The 21483-nt window shown below is 41.5% G+C and overlaps 1 protein-coding gene across 2 annotated transcripts in view; it reads right to left on the bottom strand.

The window, feature by feature from the left end:
- The window catches only part of LOC117410774 (XK-related protein 5), an 84593-nt gene that overhangs the window by 36376 nt on the left and 26734 nt on the right, over positions 1–21483 (bottom strand). For both annotated transcript variants that reach the window (XM_034017566.3, XM_059025355.1), the window contains 3 exons: positions 18186–18401; positions 17812–17981; positions 17038–17149 (listed from right to left, as the gene is read on the bottom strand). In XM_034017566.3, the coding sequence (XP_033873457.1) occupies positions 17038–17149; positions 17812–17981; positions 18186–18401 (498 nt within the window). The remainder of the gene's footprint in view (positions 1–17037; positions 17150–17811; positions 17982–18185; positions 18402–21483) is intronic.

Raw genomic sequence — 21483 nt, 5'->3', positions numbered from 1 at the left:
AAATTAGAACCAGGTGCAGGGTATTTAAAGAGGGCAGTCAGTTTGCTCAGGGCTGCTGAGGAGAAGGAGGCAGAAGGGGTGCTCTGCTTCCAAGCAGTCGTTAAAAGTGTGTACAGTGTAAACCTGTGTGGTTTTGTTGTGGTTGTGTAGCAGGTAAACGGCTTAGCCATCCTGCCATATAGTTTAGGTTCCTGTGGTCTAGTTAGTGCTCGTATAGAGCTAGGTGTTTGTTTTGTTTATTTTGTTTTTGTGTGATTATTAAAAATATTGCGTCAGCGCTTTAAACTCAATTTCTGTGTCCTGGGTAACGAAGTTGCAGCTCGGTTACACTGTTAAATAAGGGTATATCTTTTGTTCCTACTAATGGTGTTAATGCATTTAAGTTAAAAGTAGATTGCTATAAATTCTTTAGACAACTGCATTTGAAATATTATTTTGGAACGAAGAAACATATTGTAACAGAACGTAATCCTCTAGATGCATTTCCGAAAAAAAACACTTTCTTTCCAGTGGGTGTACAAAGCACATTTAGTAAATTAGTAGAAAATGATATAGCAATAATGTTAAAAAAGCATTCAGTTGGGCTCTCGAGTGGCGCATCCAGTAAAGGCGCTCCATGTGGAGTGCAGGATGCACTCTATAGTCTGGACATCGTGAGTTAGAGTCCAGGCTATTCCTTTGCCGACTGAGGAGAAGTTCCTTTGCTGACCGAGGCTGTTGATGCCTATCAGTCTGGAAATGGTTACAAAGCCATTTCTAAGGCTCTGGGGCTCCACCGAACCACAGTCAGAGCCATATTGTCCAAATGGAGAATGTTTGGGACAGTAGTGAATCTTTCCAGGAGTGGTCGTCCTGCCAAAATCTCTCCAAAAGCAAGGCGTGAAATCGTCCAGGAAGACACAAAGAACCCTAGAACAACGTCCAGGGATCTCTCGCCTCGGCTAAGGTCAGTGTTCATGACTCCACCATCAGAAAGACACTGGGCAAAAATGGGATTCATGGCAGAGTAGGAAACCATTGCTCACTAAGAAGAACATGAATGCTTGTCTCAAGTTTGCCAAAAAGCACATGGATGATCCCCAAGAGTTCTGGAACAATGCTCTATGGACAGATGAGTCAAAAGTGGAACTTTTTGGCCGACATGGGCCCCGTTATGTCTGGCGAAAACCAAACACTGCATTCCACAGTAAGAACCTCATACCAACGGTCAAGCATGGTGGTGGAAAGTCATGGTTTGGGGATGCTTTGCTGCATCAGGACCTGGACGCCTTGCCATCATTGAAGGAACCATGAATTCTGCTCTGTATCAGAGAATTCTACAGGAGAATGTCAGGTCATCCGTCAGTGAGCTGAAGCTGAAGCGCAGTTCGGTCATGCAGCAAGACAATGATCCGAAACACATAAGCAAGTCTACATCAGAATAGTTGAAGAACAAGAAATTTAAAGTTTTGGAATGGCCTAGTCAAAGTCCAGACCTAAACCCCATTGAGATGTTGTGGCAGGACCTGAAACAAACAGTTCATGCTCGAAAACCCACAAATGTCACTGATTTGAAGCAGTTCTGCATGGAGGAGTGGGCCACAGTTCCTCCATGGCGCTGTGAGAAACTAATCAATAACTACAGGAAGCGTTTGGCTGCAGTTATTGCTGCTGAAGGTGGCGTAACCAGTTATTGAGTCTAAGGGGGCGATTACTTTTTCACAGGGGGGCATTGGGTGTTGCATAACTTTCTTTAATAAATAAATGAAATATGTATCAATTGTTGTGTTATTTGTTCACTCAGGGTCCCTTTTATCTAATATTAGGTTTTGGTTGAAGATCTGATAACATGCAGTGTCAAAAATATGCAAAAATGCAGAATATCAGACAGGGGGCAAATACTTTTCACGGCACTATATATATATATATATATATATATATATATATATATATATATATATATATATATATACACACACACACAGTACTGTGCAAATGTTTTAGGCAGGTGTGAAAAAATGCTGTAAAGTAAGAATGCTTTCAAAAATAGACATGTTAATAGATTATATTTATCAATTAACTAAATGCAAAGTGAGTGAACAGAAGAAAAATCTAAATCAAATCCATATTTGGTGTGACCACCCTTTGCCTTCAAAACAGCATCAATTCTTCTAGGTACACTTGCACAAAGTCAGGGATTTTGTAGGCATATAGTCAGGTGTATGATTTACAATTATACCAAACAGGTGCTAATGATCATCAATTTAATATGTAGGTTGAAACACAATCATTAACTGAAACAGAAACAGCTGTGTAGGAGGAATAAAAGTGGGTGAGGAACAGCCAAACTCAGCTAACAAGGTGAGGTTGCTGAAGACAGTTTACTGTCAAAAGTCATACACCATGGCAAGACTGAGCACAGCAACAAGACACAAGGTAGTTATACTGCATCAGCAAGGTCTCTCCCAGGCAGAAATTTCAAGGCAGACAGGGGTTTCCAGATGTGCTGTCCAAGCTCTTTTGAAGAAGCACAAAGAAACGGGCAACGTTGAGGACCGTAGACGCAGTGGTCGGCCAAGGAAACTTACTGCAGCAGATGAAAGACACATCATGCTTACTCCCCTTCGCAATCGGAAGATGTCCAGCAGTGCCATCAGCTCAGAATTGGCAGAAAACAGTGGGACCCTGGTACACCCATCTACTGTTCGGAGAAGTCTGGTCAGAAGTGGCCTTCATGGAAGACTAGGCCAAGCGACTCAACTACGCATGAAAACACAGGAACTGGGGTGCAGAAAAATGGCAGCAGGTGCTCTGGACTGATGAGTCAAAATTTGAAATATTTGGCTGTAGCAGAAGGCAGTTTGTTCGCCGAAGGGCTGGAGAGCGGTACACGAATGAGTGTCTGCAGGCAACAGTGAAGCATGGTGGAGGTTCCTTGCAAGTTTGGGGCTGCATTTCTGCAAATGGAGTTGGGGATTTGGTCAGAATTAATGGTCCCCTCAATGCTGAGAAGTACAGGCAGATACTTATCCATCATGCAATACCATCAGGGAGGCATCTGATTGGCCCCAAATTTATTCTGCAGCATGACAACAACCCCAAACATATAGCGAAAGTCATTAAGAAAGTCATTAAGATCTTCAGCGTAAAGAAGAACAAGGAGTCCTGGAAGTGATGGTATGGCCCCCACAGAGCCCTGATCTCAACATCATCGAGTCTGTCTGGGATTACATGAAGAAAGAGAAGCAACTGAGGCTGCCTAAATCCACAGAAGAACTGTGGTTAGTTCTCCAAGATGTTTTGATGCTGTTTTGAAGGCAAAGGGTGGTCACACCAAATATTGACGATGTAGATTTTTCTTCTGTTCACTCACTTTGCATTTTGTTAATTGATAAATATAAACTATTAACATGTCTATTTTTGAAAGCATTCTTACTTTACAGCATTTTTTCACACCTGCCTAAAACTTTTGCACAGTACTGTGTATATATATATATATATATATATATATATATATATATATATATATATATATATATATATATATATATATATATATAAAACAAGTAGCTTTCGAGTTAAAGGAGAGTGAAAGCAATGAACACTCTTCTGCTAACAAAGCTGATTTCATATCTGCCTTTGCCTCCCACCTCTCGCTCGATTTCCTTGTTCTCACTGAAACCTGGCTGTCCCCTGATAACACTGTTACTCCTGCTGCCCTGTCCGCTCTCTACGTCCTGTCCCATACCCTGCGTCTCACTGGACGAGGAGGTGGGACGGGTCTTCTCCTCTCTCCCTCCTTACTCTTTTCTGTCCCCTCCGATCTCACCTCACTCTCTGTCAATACCTTTGAATTTCATGCAGTCCAACTAACCTCTCCCTGTCAACTCCTGCTCATTGTTCTGTACCGCCCCCCTGGGCCTCTCACTCACTTTCTGGATGAACTCGACTATCTACTCTCCTCCCTCCCCTCTCTGTCTACCCCAACTGTCCTGTTGGGTGACTTCAACATCCATCTCTCCAACCCCAGCCACTCTGCTGGATTCCTCCCTCTCCTTCACTCCTTCTACTTCTGTCTCTCTCCATCCCCTCCTACCCACAAAGCTGGCCGTCAACTGGACCTCACCTTCTCCAGGGCCTGCTGCCCCTCCACCCTCTCTGTCACCCCCCTGGACCTCTCTGATCACTATTTCATCTCTTTGTCTCTCCCACCTCTCCCTGCTCCTCCTACCCCCACTGTCACCTCTCGCCGTAACCTCCGATCTCTCTCCCCCTCTGTCCTTGCCTCCACTGCTCTCTCTCACCTCCCTCCTATCGACTCCTTTTTCACAACTCTCCGTAGACTCTGCTACCTCCACCCTCTTCTCCTCACTCACCTCCTCCCTCGACTCCCTGTCCCCTCACCTCCCGACCTGCTCGCCCCTCCCCTCCCCATCCCTGGCTCTCCTCTGCGCTCCGCTCGGCAAGAATCACACTGCGATCTGCTGAAAAGAAATGGAAGAGAACCAAACTCCCTGCTGCCCTAGACCTCTACCGCACTCTCCTCTCCTCTTTCTCCTCTACTCTCTCCTCTGCTAAATGTACTTATTTCCAATCTGTAATCCAAGCCTCCACTAACAACCCACGTAAACTATTCTCTACCTTCTCCTCCCTCCTAAACCCTCCCCCCTCCTCCTCCCTCCTCTATCTCCCCTAATGACTTTGCCTCCTTCTCTTCTAAAATCTCAGATATCCGCAAACTCTTTAACACCTCTCCCTCCCCCGCACCCCCTCCTGCTCCAACCCCTACACCCACTACATCCCCTACTAACTGGCCCTCCTTCTCCACCTTCTTGCCCCTCGCAGACTCTGACCTCTCCTCCCTGCTCCAGGGTCACAAACCCACCACGTGTGCCTTGGACCCCCTCCCCACTCACCTCTTTTAAGCTGCTGCTCCTGCTCTACTCCCCTTCATCTCCTCCCTCCTCAACACCTCTCTACTTTCTGGTATCTTTCCCTCTGCCTTCAAAAAAGCCTCCATCACTCCCCTCCTCAAAAAGCTCTCTGCTTTCCTGTCCAACCACTCTCTGCTTGACCCTCTCCAATCTGGCTTCCGCTCTGCTCACTCCACTGAAACCGCCCTCCTGTCTGTCACCAACTCACTTAAGTGTGCCCGAGCTGCCTCTCTCTCCTCTGTCCTAATTCTCCTCGACCTCTCTGCTGCCTTTGACACTGTTGATCACTCTATTCTACTATCATCTCTTGGTGACCTGGGGATCTCTGGCACTGCTCTGGCCTGGTTCTCCTCCTACCTCTCCAACCGCACTTACCAGGTAACCTGGCGTGGAGCAACCTCCACACCTCACCCTCTCTTAACTGGAGTCCCCCAAGGGTCAGTCTTGGGTCCTCTCCTGTTCTCTCTCTACACCTGCTCCCTGGGCCCCCTCATCGCATCCTATGGTTTCTGATACCATTTCTATGCTGATGATGCTCAGATTTTCCTCTCCTTCCCCACCTCTGATTCCACCATCTCCTCCCGTATCTCTTCCTGTCTGTCTGCTATTTCCTCCAGGATGCACTCGCATCACCTCAAACTCAACCTCTCTAAATCTGACCTCCTTTTCTTTCCCTCCTCCTCCCCCTCCTCTGATCTCTCTATCTCTGTTCCTCTGGAATCTACCACACTCTCTCCCTCTTCCTCCGCTAAGAACCTTGGAGTCACCCTGGACCCCTGCCTCTCTTATTCCCAGCATATCTCCACTCTGGCACGCACTTGCCGATTCGTCCCGTCCGCCACCCGTCCGCTCCAGCTCATCCAGAACTCTGCTGCCCGCCTGGTGTTCTCTCTGCCTCGCTTCGCCCACACTACTCCACTACTCCGCTCACTCCACTGGCTCCCGATCACCGCTCGCATCCAGTTCAAGACTCTTGTACTAGCCTACAGATGCCTTGACCAGACTGCACCCAGCTACCTCCAGACCCTCATCTCTCCCTACACCCCCACTCGACCTCTCCGCTCCGTCTGCACTAGAAGACTAGCTCTACCTCCGCTACGCTCCCCTGCCTCCAGAGCCCGCTCCTTCTCCACCCTTGCTCCGCAGTGGTGGAATGACCTTCCTACAGATGTCAGGACTGCCCAGTCCCTGACCACATTCCGGTGCCTCCTTAAGACTCACCTCTTCAAACAGCACCTGTAGAACTCCTCTGTTTGTATCCTGGGACACTATCACCCTTCATGTAAATGTGCTTTATTTTGCTCTTATCTGCCCCCTATTTTACTGCATCTAATCCTGTACTTCAGAATACTGTAATCTGCCAAGTGTTTAACCTGTAGTATTTTGTATTTAATCATATCCTGATGTAACTATCACTATTTAATCATATCCTGATATAACTATCACTATTATCTGCTGTATTATTGAATTGTGGTTTGTCACACTTGAACAAAATTTATTGTATTTCTTGCTCTTATTGTATTATTTGTATTGTGATATTTGTATTGTGATAACACTTGAAATGTATTTGCTTACGATTGTAAGTCGCCCTGGATAAGGGCGTCTGCTAAGAAATAAATAATAATAATAATAATAAGAATGAATAGAGAACAATGGGTAATCAGGAAATATGCAAATTTCAGCTTTTTACTTTAAAACGCTGTGAATGTAGTACCCTTTAGGTGACTTTCACGTGATTTGATTGGCTCGTGTAATGCTGAAATTTGCATATTTCCCTGATTACCCACTGTGTGTGTCTATATATTCAGTGCCTATAGAAAGTCTTCACCCCCTTTCAAAATGTTCACCTTTTGTTGCCTTATTGCCTGGAATTAAAATGCATTAAAATAGTTTTTTTTTTTCATTTATCTACACATCCTACCCCACAACTTCCAAGTGAAAAAAACATTCTAGAGATTTGTAGAAAATTAATTATAAATAAAAACTGAAATAGCTTGGTTAGATAAGTGTCCACCCCCTTGTAATAGCAATCCTAAATTAGCTCAGGTGTAACCAATCGCCTTCAAAATCACACACCAAGTTAAGTGGCCTCCACCTTTGTTAAATTGTAGTGATTCACATGATTTCAGGATCAATTCAGCAGTTCCTGTAGGTTCTGCTGGGTAGTGCATTTCAAAGCAAAGACTCAACCATGAGCACCGAGGCGCTTTCAAAAGAACTCCGGGACAAAGTTGTTGAAAGGCACAAATCAGGGGATGGGTATAAAGAAAATATCAAAGGCCTTTAATATCCCTTGGAGCATGGTCAAGACGATTAAGAAGTGGAAGGTGTATAGCACCACCAAGACCCTGCCTAGATCAAGCCGTCCCTCCAAACTGGATGACCGAGCAAGGAGGAGACTGATCAGAGAGGCTACCAAGAGGCCAATGGCAACTTTGCAAGAGCTACAGGCTTTTATGGCCAAGACTGGTCAAAGTGTGCATGTGACAACAATATCCCAAGCACTCCACAAATCTGGCCTGAATGGTAGGATGGCAAGAATGAAGCCATTACTCAAGAAAGCCCACCTTGAATCCCATTTGAAGTGTGCAAAAAAAGAAATTCTGTAGCCGTGATGCAAAAAGTTTTGTAGTCTGACAAAACTAAAATGGAACTTTTTTGCCTAAATGCAAAGCGTTGTTTGGCGCAAACCCAACACAGCGCATCACCCAAAGAACGTCATCCTTACTGTGAAGCATGGTGATGGCAGCATCATGTTATGGGGATGTTTCTCATCGGCAGGGACTGGGGCACTTGTCAGGATAGAAGGGAAAATGAATGGAGCAAAGTACAGAGAAGTCCTTGAGGAAAACCTGCTGCCCTCTGCAAGAAAGCTGAAACTGGGACAGAAGTTCACCTTTCAGCATGACAACGACCCAAAGCACACGGCCAAATCTACACTGGAGTGGCTAAGGAACAAAAAGGTAAATGTCCTTGAGTGGCCCAGTCAGAGCCCCGACCGAAATCCAATCGAAAATTTGTGGCATGACTTGAAGATTGCTGTCCATCAACGCTCCCCAAGGAACTTGACAGAGCTTGAACAGTTTTGTAAAGAAGAATGGTCAAATATTGCCAAATCTAGGTGTGCAAAGTTGGTAGAGACCTATTCCAACAGACTCACAGCTGTAATTGCTGCCAAAGGTGCTTCCACCAAGTATTAACTCAGGAGGGTGGAGACTTATCCATTTATGATCTTTCAGTTTTGTATTTTTAACCCTTTGCGGTCCATTGTCGGACTGGGTCCGACATTGCAATTATTCCTCACAGGTCCTTTGTCGGACTGGGTCCGACATCATTATAGCAACGCAATAAACGGGTGTTTAGTCGTTTTTTCTCCGGAAAAAGCCGAGAAAACCATTCAATTGCCGAGTGGGAGCGACAGGAGCCGAGACAAGTCGGGGGGAAAAAAAAAAAAAAAAAAAAAAAATGGCGTATTTCATGAATAGTCATACATGGTATCAGGTATCAGATAATGGGGCGTTCATAGTAAACAAGCTTGTTGAGTGCGTCAGCGCACTGAGACTATCATGGACATTTGCAGAGCTTTTTTCAGATGTTATAGTAATAAAATGATGACTTGGATCGCATTATTGAGGAGTTTGGTGATAAAACGAGTGATCTGGAGATGATCGATCGGTATGTATGACTATTATTATTATTATTATTTATTTCTTACATAGCTGAACGCTATAGCAAACGAAAGGGTGGGGCGGGGCTGGAGATGCCTAGTGTGTGCTTTGTTGATATGCAGGGCCATTTAAACCCGTTTGACTGTGAAAAAAAATTCTTTTAAACAGCGCGTATAAAATTAACTGCGCGTGTGAAAATTAATTAGACCTGGCGTGCCTGACGCGCGATTAATAAATGGACAGCAAAGGGTTAATATATATTGTTTTTCTCAATAAAACCTTTTTTCCACCTTAACAGTGTGGAGTATGGTGTAGATAATTGGATGAAAATCCTAATTTAAATGCATGAAACTGAGGCACTAACACAACAAAATGTGAAAAAAGTTCAAGGGGGTATAGGCACTAACATATATATATATATATACACACACACACACACATACACAGACATGCTCACATTTGTTGGTACCCCTCCACAAAAAACGAAGATTGCACAATTTTCTCTGAAATAACTTGAAACTGACAAAAGTAATTGGCATCCACCATTGTTTATTCCATATTTAATAGAAATCAGACTTTGCTTTTGATTTTTTATTCAACATTATATTGTAAATAATAAAACAAATGAAAATGGCATGGACAAAAATGATGGGACTGCTAACCTAATATTTTGTTGCACAATCTTTAGAGGCAATCACTGCAATCAAACGTTTTCTGTAGCTCTCAATGAGACTTCTGCACCTGTTAACAAGTAGTTTGGCCCACTCTTCCTGAGCAAACTGCTCCAGCTGTCTCAGGTTTGATGGGTGCCTTCTCCAGACTGCAAGTTTCAGCTCTTTCCATAGATGTTCGATAGGATTCAGATCAGGACTCCTAGAAGGCCACTTCAGAATAGTCCAATGTTTTGTTCTTATCCATTCTTGGGTGCTTTTAGCTGTGTGTTTTGCGTCATTATCCTGTTGGAGGACCCATGACCTGCGACTGAGACAGAGCTTTCTGACACTGGGCAGTACGTTTCGCTCCAGAATGCCTTGATAGTCTTGAGATTTCATTGTGCCCTGCACAGATTCAAGGCACCCTGTGCCGGGCGCAGCAAAGCAGCCCCAAAACATAACCGAGCCTCCTCCATGTTTCACTGTAGGTATGGTGTTCTTTTCTTTGAAAGCTTCATTTTTTCGTCTGTGAACATAGAGCTGATGTGACTTGCCAAAAAGCTCCAGTTTTGACTCATCTGTCCAAAGGACATTCTCCCAGAAGGATTGTGGCTTGTCAATATGCATTTTAGCAAATTCCAGTCTGGCTTTTTTATGTTTTTCTTTCAAAAGTGGAGTACTCCTGGGTCTTCTTCCATGGAGCCCACTTTCGCTCAAAAAGCGACGGATGGTGCGATCAGAAACTGACATACCTTCACCTTGGAGTTCAACTTGTATCTCTTTGGCAGTTATCCTTGGTTCTTTTTCTACCATTCGCACTATCCTTCTGTTCAGTCTGGGGTCGATTTTCCTCTTGCGGCTGCGCCCAGGGAGGTTGGCTACAGTTCCATGGACCTTAAACTTCTTAATAATATTTGCAACTGTTGTCACAGGAACATCAAGCTGCTTGGAGATGGTCTTGTAGCCTTTACCTTTACCATGCTTGTCTATTATTTTCTTTCTGATCTCCTCAGACAACTCTCTCCTTTGCTTTCTCTGGTCCATGTTCAGTGTGGTGCACACAATGATACCAAACAGCACAGTGACTACTTTTCTCCATTTAAATAGGCTGAATGACTGATTACAAGATTGGAGACATGTGTGATACTAATTAAAGAAACTAATTTGTTTGAAATATCACTATAATCAAATTATTTATTATCTTTTCTAAGGGGTACCAACAAATGTGTCCAGGCCATTTTAGAATATCTTTGTAGAATAAGCAATAATTCATCTCTTTTCACAGCTTCTTTGCTTTATTCTATGACATACCAAAGGCATGCAAGTATACATGATAAAATAGCTTTTAATTTCATCACTTTTCAGGAGGAATGAGGCATTATTTCCATGAGCTGTAAGGGTACCAACAAATTTGAGCACGTCTGTGTGTGTATATATATATATATATATATATATATATATATATATATATATATATATATATATATATATATATATAATTATTATTTATTTCTTAGCAGACACCCTTATCCAGGGCGACTTACAATTGTTACAAGGTATCACATTATACATTATTTCACATTATACAGATATCACATTATTTTTACATACAATTACCCATTTATACAGTTGGGTTTTTACTGGAGCAATCTAGGTAAAGTACCTTGCTCAAGGGTACAACAGCAGTGTCCCCCACTGGGGATTGAACCCACGACCCTCCGTTCAAGAGTCCAGAGCCCTAACCACTACTCCACACTGCTGCCCACACATATATATATATACAGTGCCTTGCAAAAGTATTCAGACCCCTGACCAATTCTCTCGTATTACTAAATTACAAATGGTACATTGAAATTTCGTTCTGTTTGATATTTTATTTTAAAACACTGAAACTCAAAATCAATTACTATAAAGGTGACATTGGTTTTATGTTGGGAGCTATTTTTAAGAAAAATAAAAAACTGAAATATCTTGCTTGCATAAGTATTCAACCCCTGTGCTGTGGAAGCTCCCAGTTTACACCGATGAAAGAAATTGCCCTAACGAGGACACAATTACCATTGGCCTCCACCTGTGAACCATTAAAGTTGCTGTCACATTTTCTGGATAAAAACCCCACTGTTGAAGGATCATTGGTCAGGCTGTGAATCTGAAGGAAAATGAAGACCAAGTGTTTGGATATCCCAGTGAGCACAGTTGGATCAATAAATCAGGAAGTGGAAGCTGCATCACACCACACAGGCACTGCCAAGAAAAGGCCGTCCCTCAAAACTCAGCGCTCAAACAAAAAGGAGACTTGTGAGAGAAGCCACAGAGAGGCCAACAATCATTTTGAAGGAGCTACAGAGTTCAGTGGCTGGGAGTGGAGTAATGGTGCACCAGTTAACCATATCAAGAGCTCTGCATAACACTGGCCTGTATGGGAGCGTGGCAAGAAAGAAGCCGTTACTCAAAAAGTACCATCTGAAAGCACGTCTGGAGTTTGCCAGAAAGCATGAGAGTGAGCCAGCTGCGATGTGGGAAAAGGTTTTGTGGTCAGATGAGACCAAGATAAAGCTTTTTGGCCAAAACTCAAAGTGCTATGTGTGGCGCAAACCTAACACTGCCCATGCCTCAAGACACACCATCCCTACAGTGAAGTATGGTGATGGCAGCATCATGCTGTGGGGATGCTTCTCATCAGCAGGGACTGGGCATCTTGTTAAAATTGAAGGAAGAATAGATGGAGCAAAATACAGGGAAATACTGCAAGAGAACCTGCTTCAGTCCACTAAAAAACTGAAGCTTGGGAGGAAATTCACCTTTCAGCAGGACAATGATCCCAAGCACAAGGCCAAAGCAACATTGGAGTGGCTCAAGAACAAAAAGGTGAATGTCCTACAGTGGCCCAGTCAAAGTCCTGATCTCAATCCCATTGAGAATCTGTGGCACTATTTGAAAATTGCGGTCCACAAGCGTCGTCCAACCAACCTGAACAACCTGGAGCAAATCTGCCAAGAAGAATGGGCCAAAATCACTCCGACACTGTGTGCAAAGCTGGTACATACTTACCCCAAAAGACTTAAAGCTGTTGCTGCAGCGAAAGGTGGCTCTACCAAATATTAACCCTTTGCGGTCCATTTATTAATCGCGCGTCAGGCACGCCAGGTCTAATTAATTTTCACACGCGCAGTTAATTTTATACGCGCTGTTTAAAAGTATTTTTTTTCACAGTCAAACGGGTTTAAATGGCCCTGCATATCAACAAAGCACACACTAGGCATCTCCAGCCCCTCCCCAGCCTTTTGTTTGCTATAGCGTTCAGCTGTGTAAGAAATAAATAATAATAATAATAATAATAATAATAGTCGTACATACCGATCGATCATCTCCAGATCACTCGTTTTATCACCAAACTCCTCAATAATGCGATCCAAGTCATTATTTTATTACTATAACATCTGAAAAAAGCTCTGCAAATGTCCATGATAGTCTCAGTGCGCTGACGCACTTAGCCAGCTTGTTTATTATGGACGCCCATTATCTGATACCTGATACCATGTATGACTATTCATGAAATACGCCTTTTTTTTTTTTTTTCCGACTTGTCTCGGCTCCTGTCGCTACCACTCGGCAATTGAATGGTTTTCTCTGCTTTTTCCGGAGAAAAAACGACTAAACACCCGTTTATTGCGTTGCTATAATGATGTCGGACCCAGTCCGACAAAGGACCTGTGAGGAATAATTGCAATGTCGGACCCAGTCCGACAATGGACCGCAAAGGGTTAATGTGTGGGGGTTGAATACTTATGCAAGCAAGATATTTCAGTTTTTTATTTTTCTTAAAAATATTTCCCAACATAAAACCAATGTCACCTTGCAATAATTGATTTTGAGTTTCAGTGTTTTAAAATAAAATATCAAACAGAATGAAATTTCATATATATATATATATATATTCTGGTATGTGGTCGCATTTTTCAAACAACTACTTTGCAAAACAACTACCGGTACTTAGCGATACTCGGACGCCGACAAAGATCTTGTTTGCGCAAGGTTTCTGGAAAATCACATAAGCGAAAATGAGGCCGCGCACAGTGATCACTTTATTGAAAAATGTAGCTCGTTATCAGCAAAAAATATTTAGGGTAGGTCGAGTAACCGGAACCACACATTTTTTTTTAATTTTATTTGGCCTAATCATAATTGTTGTCCGTGACGCAATGAAGCAGGAAGCGGCACTCAACTGTTTGCATGAGGCGTAAAACATGATGGTCTGTGAGCACTGCATACATTGGGAAGTTAAGTATTGAATTTAAACAATATGTTTAGTCTTTTCACTTTACGTCATGGTTTCATTTTGATAATATGCTGGTAAAGCATCACTGGTTTTCTAACATAAAAACACAAATATTGTTGTTTGTAAAACTGAAAACACGCTAGGTCACTGTAAAATTACTGTAGAAAAGTGGAACTTTCAACTATTAAACATTTTGACACACAATTATTTTTTACGTAAATTGAAGCAATTGCAAAAAGAAAAGAAAACAAAAAAACCCAACCATATTGCAAATGTTTACTATAACCTAAACAACTTTGTTGCTTCTGCTGCTGCGTTACTTTAAACTAAGTTTTACAGTAAAGACATGAGTACTGTACTGCAGCCCATGCACCGCACGGGGGAAAAATAAGCTTGTATATATATGTACCTGTTCCCATGGTGTTGCTATTGAAAAAATTGGGTAGTTGCATAAATAGAAGAGAGTTATCTTTTAATGGAAGGACAGGCGGTTTATTTAATTGAACAGTCTACATACAAGCAGCGATGTGCAAAATTCAGCATTTTCCTATACAACAACAGACACACACACACCCCTAAAAAAAAAAAAAAAAAACCTCTAGTTTGATGATCATGATGGCAGATTCGCCACACAAGTAAAAAAAAAACAAATGCTTCCAGGTAACGTTAACAGTTTTGCTTAGTTATATTCATACATTTGGTGGAACATTTTTTTTATGAAAGTAAACGTTTTTGAATTAACAAATGTTTAAATAAGGAAAAATATATGTATTATTTTATAGGAAAACTACATAATAAATTAATATACAAATTACAATAGGTGTATTTTTATACACACGTTTGTTCTAGGCACCCACCAGAAATTTAGAAGCTTGGTGCATATCCCGTCTGTTTTGCTGTTCAAGTATAAATTTGATAAATTTTTTATGTTTTATTTATTCGGCCGAAAAATAACGATTATCGTGATCATTTACAGACGATGGAAGATGAGGAACAGCTGGAAACTTTTGCGGTCACATGCTTAGCAACGGCGGCAAAGGGGAAAACAATTGGCCACCCCCCATAGTCCTTATGTAAAATGACTTCCGTGTTTCTTAAATACACCAAAATCTTGCTGTATTGTGCAGCGCCACAACAACGCAAAAAAAAAGACATGTGCCTAAGCTCCATCAGAGGCAAAAGAACCAGGGAGAAGGCAGCTTTGGCTGCAATCAATAAGACGTCGGCTATCGTACCACAATGGCAGCTGGCCTCAGCATATGCATACATTTGTAGCACCCACTTCATCTCTGGTATATAGTTTTATGATTATTTTTATAGTTATTTTTAAACTATAAACTGAGCATTTCCTTGTGATTAAGGTTGGTTAAAGAGAATATTTAGGTAAACATAATAGGTGTGTGAAGCAGAATTGCTCATTTGACAGTAGGCAAGCAGCACACAGCGGCAGCGGCAGCGGCGGCGTCGTGGGGGGCGAGTTGAGTCACACATATAAAATAAAATTCTGGAGGGGGCCGCAGAGCTAGCGCCTCAACCCTGATAACCAACACCAAGCTAGACAAATAGTTTTTATATTACATTTTTCAATCCTAACCAAACACAATTTAGCCTTTTTATTTTTAGCTTGAGCATCAAGACTTTCTACATAATCATATGCCACACCTGCTGCTGCAGCAAAAAGAAAGTTTTCTTAAAACCAAAGGTACGCTTATCTTTGGTGTAAATCTCTGTAAACTCAGTGTAAACGGGACGTCTGGTTACCTTAACTTCATTTACTAAACTTCATTTACCATTTACTAAAATGAAAATAATTTATTATGGATGCGGGAAAAACACATAATACGCGGTGCAGCGTCAACATACAAATCTGTCTGTGTGAACTTCATTTTTCTTATTCATTATGAACCTACACAAAGGGCAAATACATCAATAAAATATGTTTTTATGTAAAATAGAAAAGATAAAAAATACATTATCTGAAATCTAATGAACTGAGGCACAATTTCATAAATGCATAATTGTTGTATTAGACTTAATAAAAGTGCAAATGCAATGAAAGTGAAACATAATATTTCTGTTTTGCAAAACAAATAGTAAAAATAATACTAAATGTATTATTTAAGAACACGGCATATATACAGTTCCGGCAATGTTTAAATCAGATTTTTACCCGAATTGAAGTCAAAGTAGATGCTAGTCAGTAAGTTATTTTCAGATACACATTAAAAAGTGGTACTTGGCGCACTGCTCTTGAAAGCCTAAACAACTTCCTCTAAGAAAGCAGGGAAGCACCCATTAAAATCTGACATGTTATGCTGTTTTTCGGTCTTTTACATCTTTTTTTAATTGAATGTATCATATTTTCCAGTCTTTTACACCATTTTTAATATCATTTATCATATTTTCCAGTCTTTTAAACTGTTTTTAATATAATTTATCATATTTTTCCTCCATTATGAAAATAATATGAAACTATTTATCATATGCAATACATTGGGTCTTGTACTTTTTTTTTTTGTTTTACTTCTGCAACTTTGCGGTGGAATTCTCGTGAATTGTTTTTTTCTTTTTAGAGAAACTGATTGTTTGTTTCCAGTTTAAGTTTGCAAAAAAACAATGTATAATTAATGGTAAATGTACCTCTTTTTGACAATAGGAAAACACCCATCAGATCGCAAATGATGTACAACTTTCTGACATCACAGTGGTCAAGTTTTGGTACGTGTACCACATTCTGAGATGTACCACTTTCTAACACTACACCGGCTCTATAGTCCAGATCACGGCTTCTATCAGTGAAAAACAACGTCCCCAAACTTGAACTTGAAGCTTATCTATAAACTTCAGTTACTTTCAAACAATATTCCAATTCCAGTTCCAAAAGAAAAGATAGTGACAGACATGCTGAAAATGAATGAATGCAAATAGAATAATCTAGCTAGAAAAAATAAATAGAAATAATTTTTTTTTGTATTTCTTTTTTATTATTTGTACATTTTTCCTGAGGGATATCAGACAATGTCCGTCAGGTAAACTGTTCCCCCCACTACTACCACTAGTTGAATGACAATTGATTTGAGTTTGTTTCAAGGACTCGGACTCGGGACTCAAAGTCAAGGACTTGTTACTCGAGGTTTGAGGACTTGACTACAAGTCTTTTTAATGGTAATAAATAACAACAACAAATAGTCTATATGAATTAATTTAACCGTATGTCATATTAAAAAGATGTATGTCTGTAGCATACATTAGAGAAACATTTTCAAGTACAATGTGGCATTTAATAAAGATTCAGAAATTAATTTCAGAAATTCGTCCATGCGCAGGAAAGGTGATATCTACTTTTCTCACGGTCTACCTATTTCCCTTGACACCCCCTCTCAAAAATCTTTGTCACCTTAAATGAGCGCTACTTTATTTTTTCTAGGTAAAACAAAATTAAATGAAGAAAAAAAAATGAATAGGAAAGAGTATTGGGTTTCCATAGTGATAACCAGTATTTCCAGCCCTCTTTAATCTCTTACCAACAAGGAAACTACACAGAACTGCTGTGGATGTCCCCATGCTGTCCCACGAAGCAACCTGCAGAAAGTCTGATGCAAAAAGCAAGAGGGTTGCATTTTCCAACAGCATGACCTAGTGGTAGAAAGGAATGGACAGGCGAGTCATTCTATTGAAATGCTGCACAAAATGGAGAGGGCAAGAGCAGTTATTCCATATTCTCTACATAACCTCTAAGGTTTCACTGCATCGTTGCTGAAGAAGACAAAAATGCAACATATCTTACATAATCTGTGAATATCTACATAGTGTTTTTATGCCAGGAGGGAGATTTATATGTATTCATGAGTGAACACACTGTTAATACAAGCTAGATATATCTGAACCAGCCTGACTGTCATATATCAGTAGGGAAAGTACTTACAGTAATAAAAAATGTACTCAAATTCAGGGGAACTGATTATTATTATTTTTGTTATTAGCAAAAGTTGTTGCTTTTATGGTTTGCTCAGATGGACAGGGCTGACAAAGCAGTTGAATTCCTGGTGAAAATTGGGTTACTGCCATCAATACTATGTTAAACTGCCTGCTAGATTACTTTTAATTTACTATTAAAATATAGCAATCAATAAAGTGTCTATATAAATTGTCTTGTAACGTTTGGGGCTGTTGCTAGTGTTATGGTACCGCCAACTTACTTATTTATTTTGCTTAAATGTGTGCCCTAGAAAAAAAGTTAGCGTAGCGCCCTGTCCAGGGCCCTCAAAGTTTTAGTGTCTAACGTGCAAGCATCTTACCGCATAGAACGCAGACATGCGGAATCTGGACGGGCCGTACTTCACATTTAAGAAACAAAAAACATGAACAGCTCCCAGGGTGCAGCTGAAGAGACGCCAGTGCCAGGGATTCTTAAAAATATCTGACTGCTGTGTGACGAGCCAGAAGGAGGCGGCCAGCCAGTGGAGACCTGTGATAAAATACACACACATGCCAGTTATCACAGGCTTATGCTCCCTGGAGTACGACTGTTTTATAAAAGTCAAAACATAAATGACATAGGGGGAGCATGTATTTATCTATACAAACTGCATCAATGTAGTGCTTTTGGTCCTGTATCACGAAACACACCTATATAAATACCTACAATAAAATGATATGATTACTTACTTACCTCCAACACCGAAGACCCACCAATGATATGCCCTGGCGAAGAGGACCAGTGTGGTGACCCTCGACCACAGCATGCCAGCCCTCCAGAGTAGCTGGCAAAGCAGGGCGGCAGGTGGCATGCTGAGGTGCCCAGGCAGGATCAGACAGGAGGCCCGGCTGTGTAGCACCAGGGCCCAGGAGAGGGAGAGCAGGGACAGGCTGGAGCACAGTGCCGCCGCTGTGGAGAGGCAAGCAATATTACACTTGTCCCTATCTGTAGCTAAGGTTACAGTTAATCATAACAGATTCTAGGCTATTTGTTCCGTCATCACTGGCGTACCCTCGGTATTTGCACGGACATCACTTATTAAATATTATACCCAATAGCCTGGAATCAGCTATCCTGTTCAGGTGGATTCTGTGCTTGTATGCAAGCAGTGGGTCGCTGAGGTCAGCAGAGGGCATTATTTCTGAAAAGTGTGCATCTGACCAGAACATTTGCAGTGCAGCTAGTCATTATTCACTGGAGGTAGTGTGGTCCATTGGTTAAAGTCCAGGACGTAACCAGGTCACCGGTTCAAATCCCACCCACAAAATGCCACTGACTGACTCACTGTGTGCCCCCAAGCAAGTCACTTAACCACCTTGTGCGCCATCCTGCGGATGAGATCTTAAATCAATGTCCTGTTGTGACTCTGCCTATAATGTTAAATCAATGTCCTAAGTGACTCTGCATCTAATGCACAGTTTACAGCCTACCTCTGTGAAGTGCTTTATGAAATACTTTCACAATTCATGTAATTAAATGTAAACACCTTGCAGATGATAAATCTGACCTAAACCATACTGACAGTACTTTTTGCCCAACCAATGTAAATTACCATGATGATATATTATATACAGTTGTAGTCAAAAGTTTACATAGCCCAGTGGAAATTTATAATTTCTAGAAATTTCTCAAAAACAGAATTTTAGGAAAAATCTTTTGTAGCAAAAGTTTTGCTTTTGTGGATGAGGAAAAAGTTACAAGAAATAGATGTCTACAATTATTTATTTCAGCATTTTTTTTGCAAAACTCAAAAAAAATGCTAATTCAGAAGTGTTCATACCCTTTGATGCTATGATGGTATTGTCTACAAGGTGCTAGAAATTTCAATATTATAATGTAGAACCTAATTCTAGAAAAGTCTAGAAAATGCTGGATTGTAGGTGAGCATTCTTGGAGAGTATAAAAGAGTTAGGCATAGGATGACTGCTGTCATTACCAATAAGTTAATATGGGAAAAAGTAAAGAGCTATCTGGAGACCTTAGGCAGAAAATTATTTATTGTCATAAAGCTGGAGAAGGATACAAGAAGATTTCCAAGCATTTGAGTATCCCAATTTCAACTATTGTTTCTATTATCAAGAAGTACAAGACTCATGGTACTGTCTCAACGCTCCCTCAGTCTGGAAGAAAGAAGGTTCTTTCACCAAGAACAAGAAGAAGATTTGTGAGGAAGGTTAATAACAATCCGTGCTTGACTGCCAAAGATATTCAAAGCAGAGTTGTGATGACTTGAATCCATCAAATGACTCGACTCGATTTTATTTTCAATAAATGCAGCCCCTCTTTAACACACGCAGTCATCTTGTAATTTTGCACATAAACAGGTTCCTGCCATGGTTGTTAAGACCATTGCTAAGGAAATAGAAAACACCTTTCTAGCCTTTTGCACCGTTCTGTGATCATAACGTCACAAGCAGCAGGGAGCCCAGGAATCAAAATGTGTAGGCGGGAAGCAAAGACAGATTTCTGATCACTGATCACAGAAAATCCTGAGAAAAATAGTGATTTTTGAGTTTTGTCACAGACACGAAAAAACAAAACAACAACATGGAGATAACACTAAAAGTACCTGCGGTGGTGGAGTTCGCTTTTAATAATCATACAGTTGACCAGGAGAGAAACAAGCAGACTGCAGACTGCCAGCACTGTAAAGCGACAATATGAATAAACTGCATTCAAAACATAGCGCCGGTAACTGCCACTAATTAACACCGGTAAGTATAAATGCAACAGCTGTATTTACTTTGTGCATAATAAACTGGCTCAATTTCCTCTGCAACCTCTCAAATCCACTATTGATTCCTTACTGGGTATCCACACGGACGGTAGAAGAGTTATATAAAAAATGTATAATATTATACTGTCTCTGCATTGCCCCTCTCTATCAACACTGAAAACCTTGTGGGAACAAGATATAGGAGAAAGTTTTACAGAGGATATCTGGATCCATTCTTGCTCGTGTGCATTCCTCGTCTGCCTGTGCACGACATGGTCTGATTCAATTTTGAAGGGGAAATTATCAAAAGGGGCACCGGTGGGCTGCCACATTGATAGGGAAGAGTTCACTCTTGTGTAAATTGAGTTTATACCCAGAAAATCTACAAAATCTAAATTGCTCAAATATAGCTAAGGCATGGGGAGAGAGAACATAGGATCAGAAATATATAAAAGCAGATCATCTACATATACAGATACCTTCTGCTCTTGACCCCCTCGAATTATTCCCCGCACCTCTCTGTTTTCACGCAGAGACAATGAAAGAGGTTCAATGGCAATTGCAAAGAGGGGGGGTGACAGAGGGCAACCCTGTCTTGTACCTTGGTGGAGAGGGAAGTATTTAGAATGTGTGTTGTTTGTACGAACTGGGGCTGATGGGGAGGTATATAACAGCTTGATCCAAGAAATAAAATTGTGACCAAAGCCAAACCTGTGCAGTGTACTGAATAAGTAATCCCACTCAACACGATCAAATGCCTTCTCCGCATCAAGTGAAACAATGACCTCCGGCAAGGGGGATTTAGGAGTATATATTATATTGAACAAACGGCGAAGATTAAAATATGAGTGTCGGGCTCCCGAGTGGCGCATCCAGTAAAGGCGCTCCGCGCGGAGTGCAGGATGTGCCCTATAGCCTGGAGATCGCAGGTTCGAATGTCACAGCCGGCCGTGACCGGGAGTTCCTAGGGGCCGGCGCACAATTGGCTGAGCGCTGCCCGGGTAGGGAGGGCTTAGGTCGGCAGGGGAATCCACGGCTCACCGCGCATTAGCGACCCCTGTGGCCGATAGGGCGCCTGTGGCTCTGCAGTGGAGCCGCCAGATCTGTGTTGTCCTCTGGCACTATAGGTCTGGTGGCATTGCTGTGGATCTGCAGTGCGAAAAATGATGGCTTGGCAGGAGCACATTTCAAAGGACGCGTGTGCCAGCCTCAGTTTCCCGAGTTGGCGGGGGGGTTGCAGGCGGTGAGCCGAGGATACAGATAATAATTGGGCAT

This window comes from Acipenser ruthenus, chromosome 6, assembly GCF_902713425.1.
Source record: "Acipenser ruthenus chromosome 6, fAciRut3.2 maternal haplotype, whole genome shotgun sequence".
Classification (NCBI taxonomy): Eukaryota; Metazoa; Chordata; class Actinopteri; order Acipenseriformes; family Acipenseridae; genus Acipenser; species Acipenser ruthenus.
Note: the sequence above shows the minus strand (reverse complement) of the source record. Positions and strands in the feature narration are given on the sequence as shown.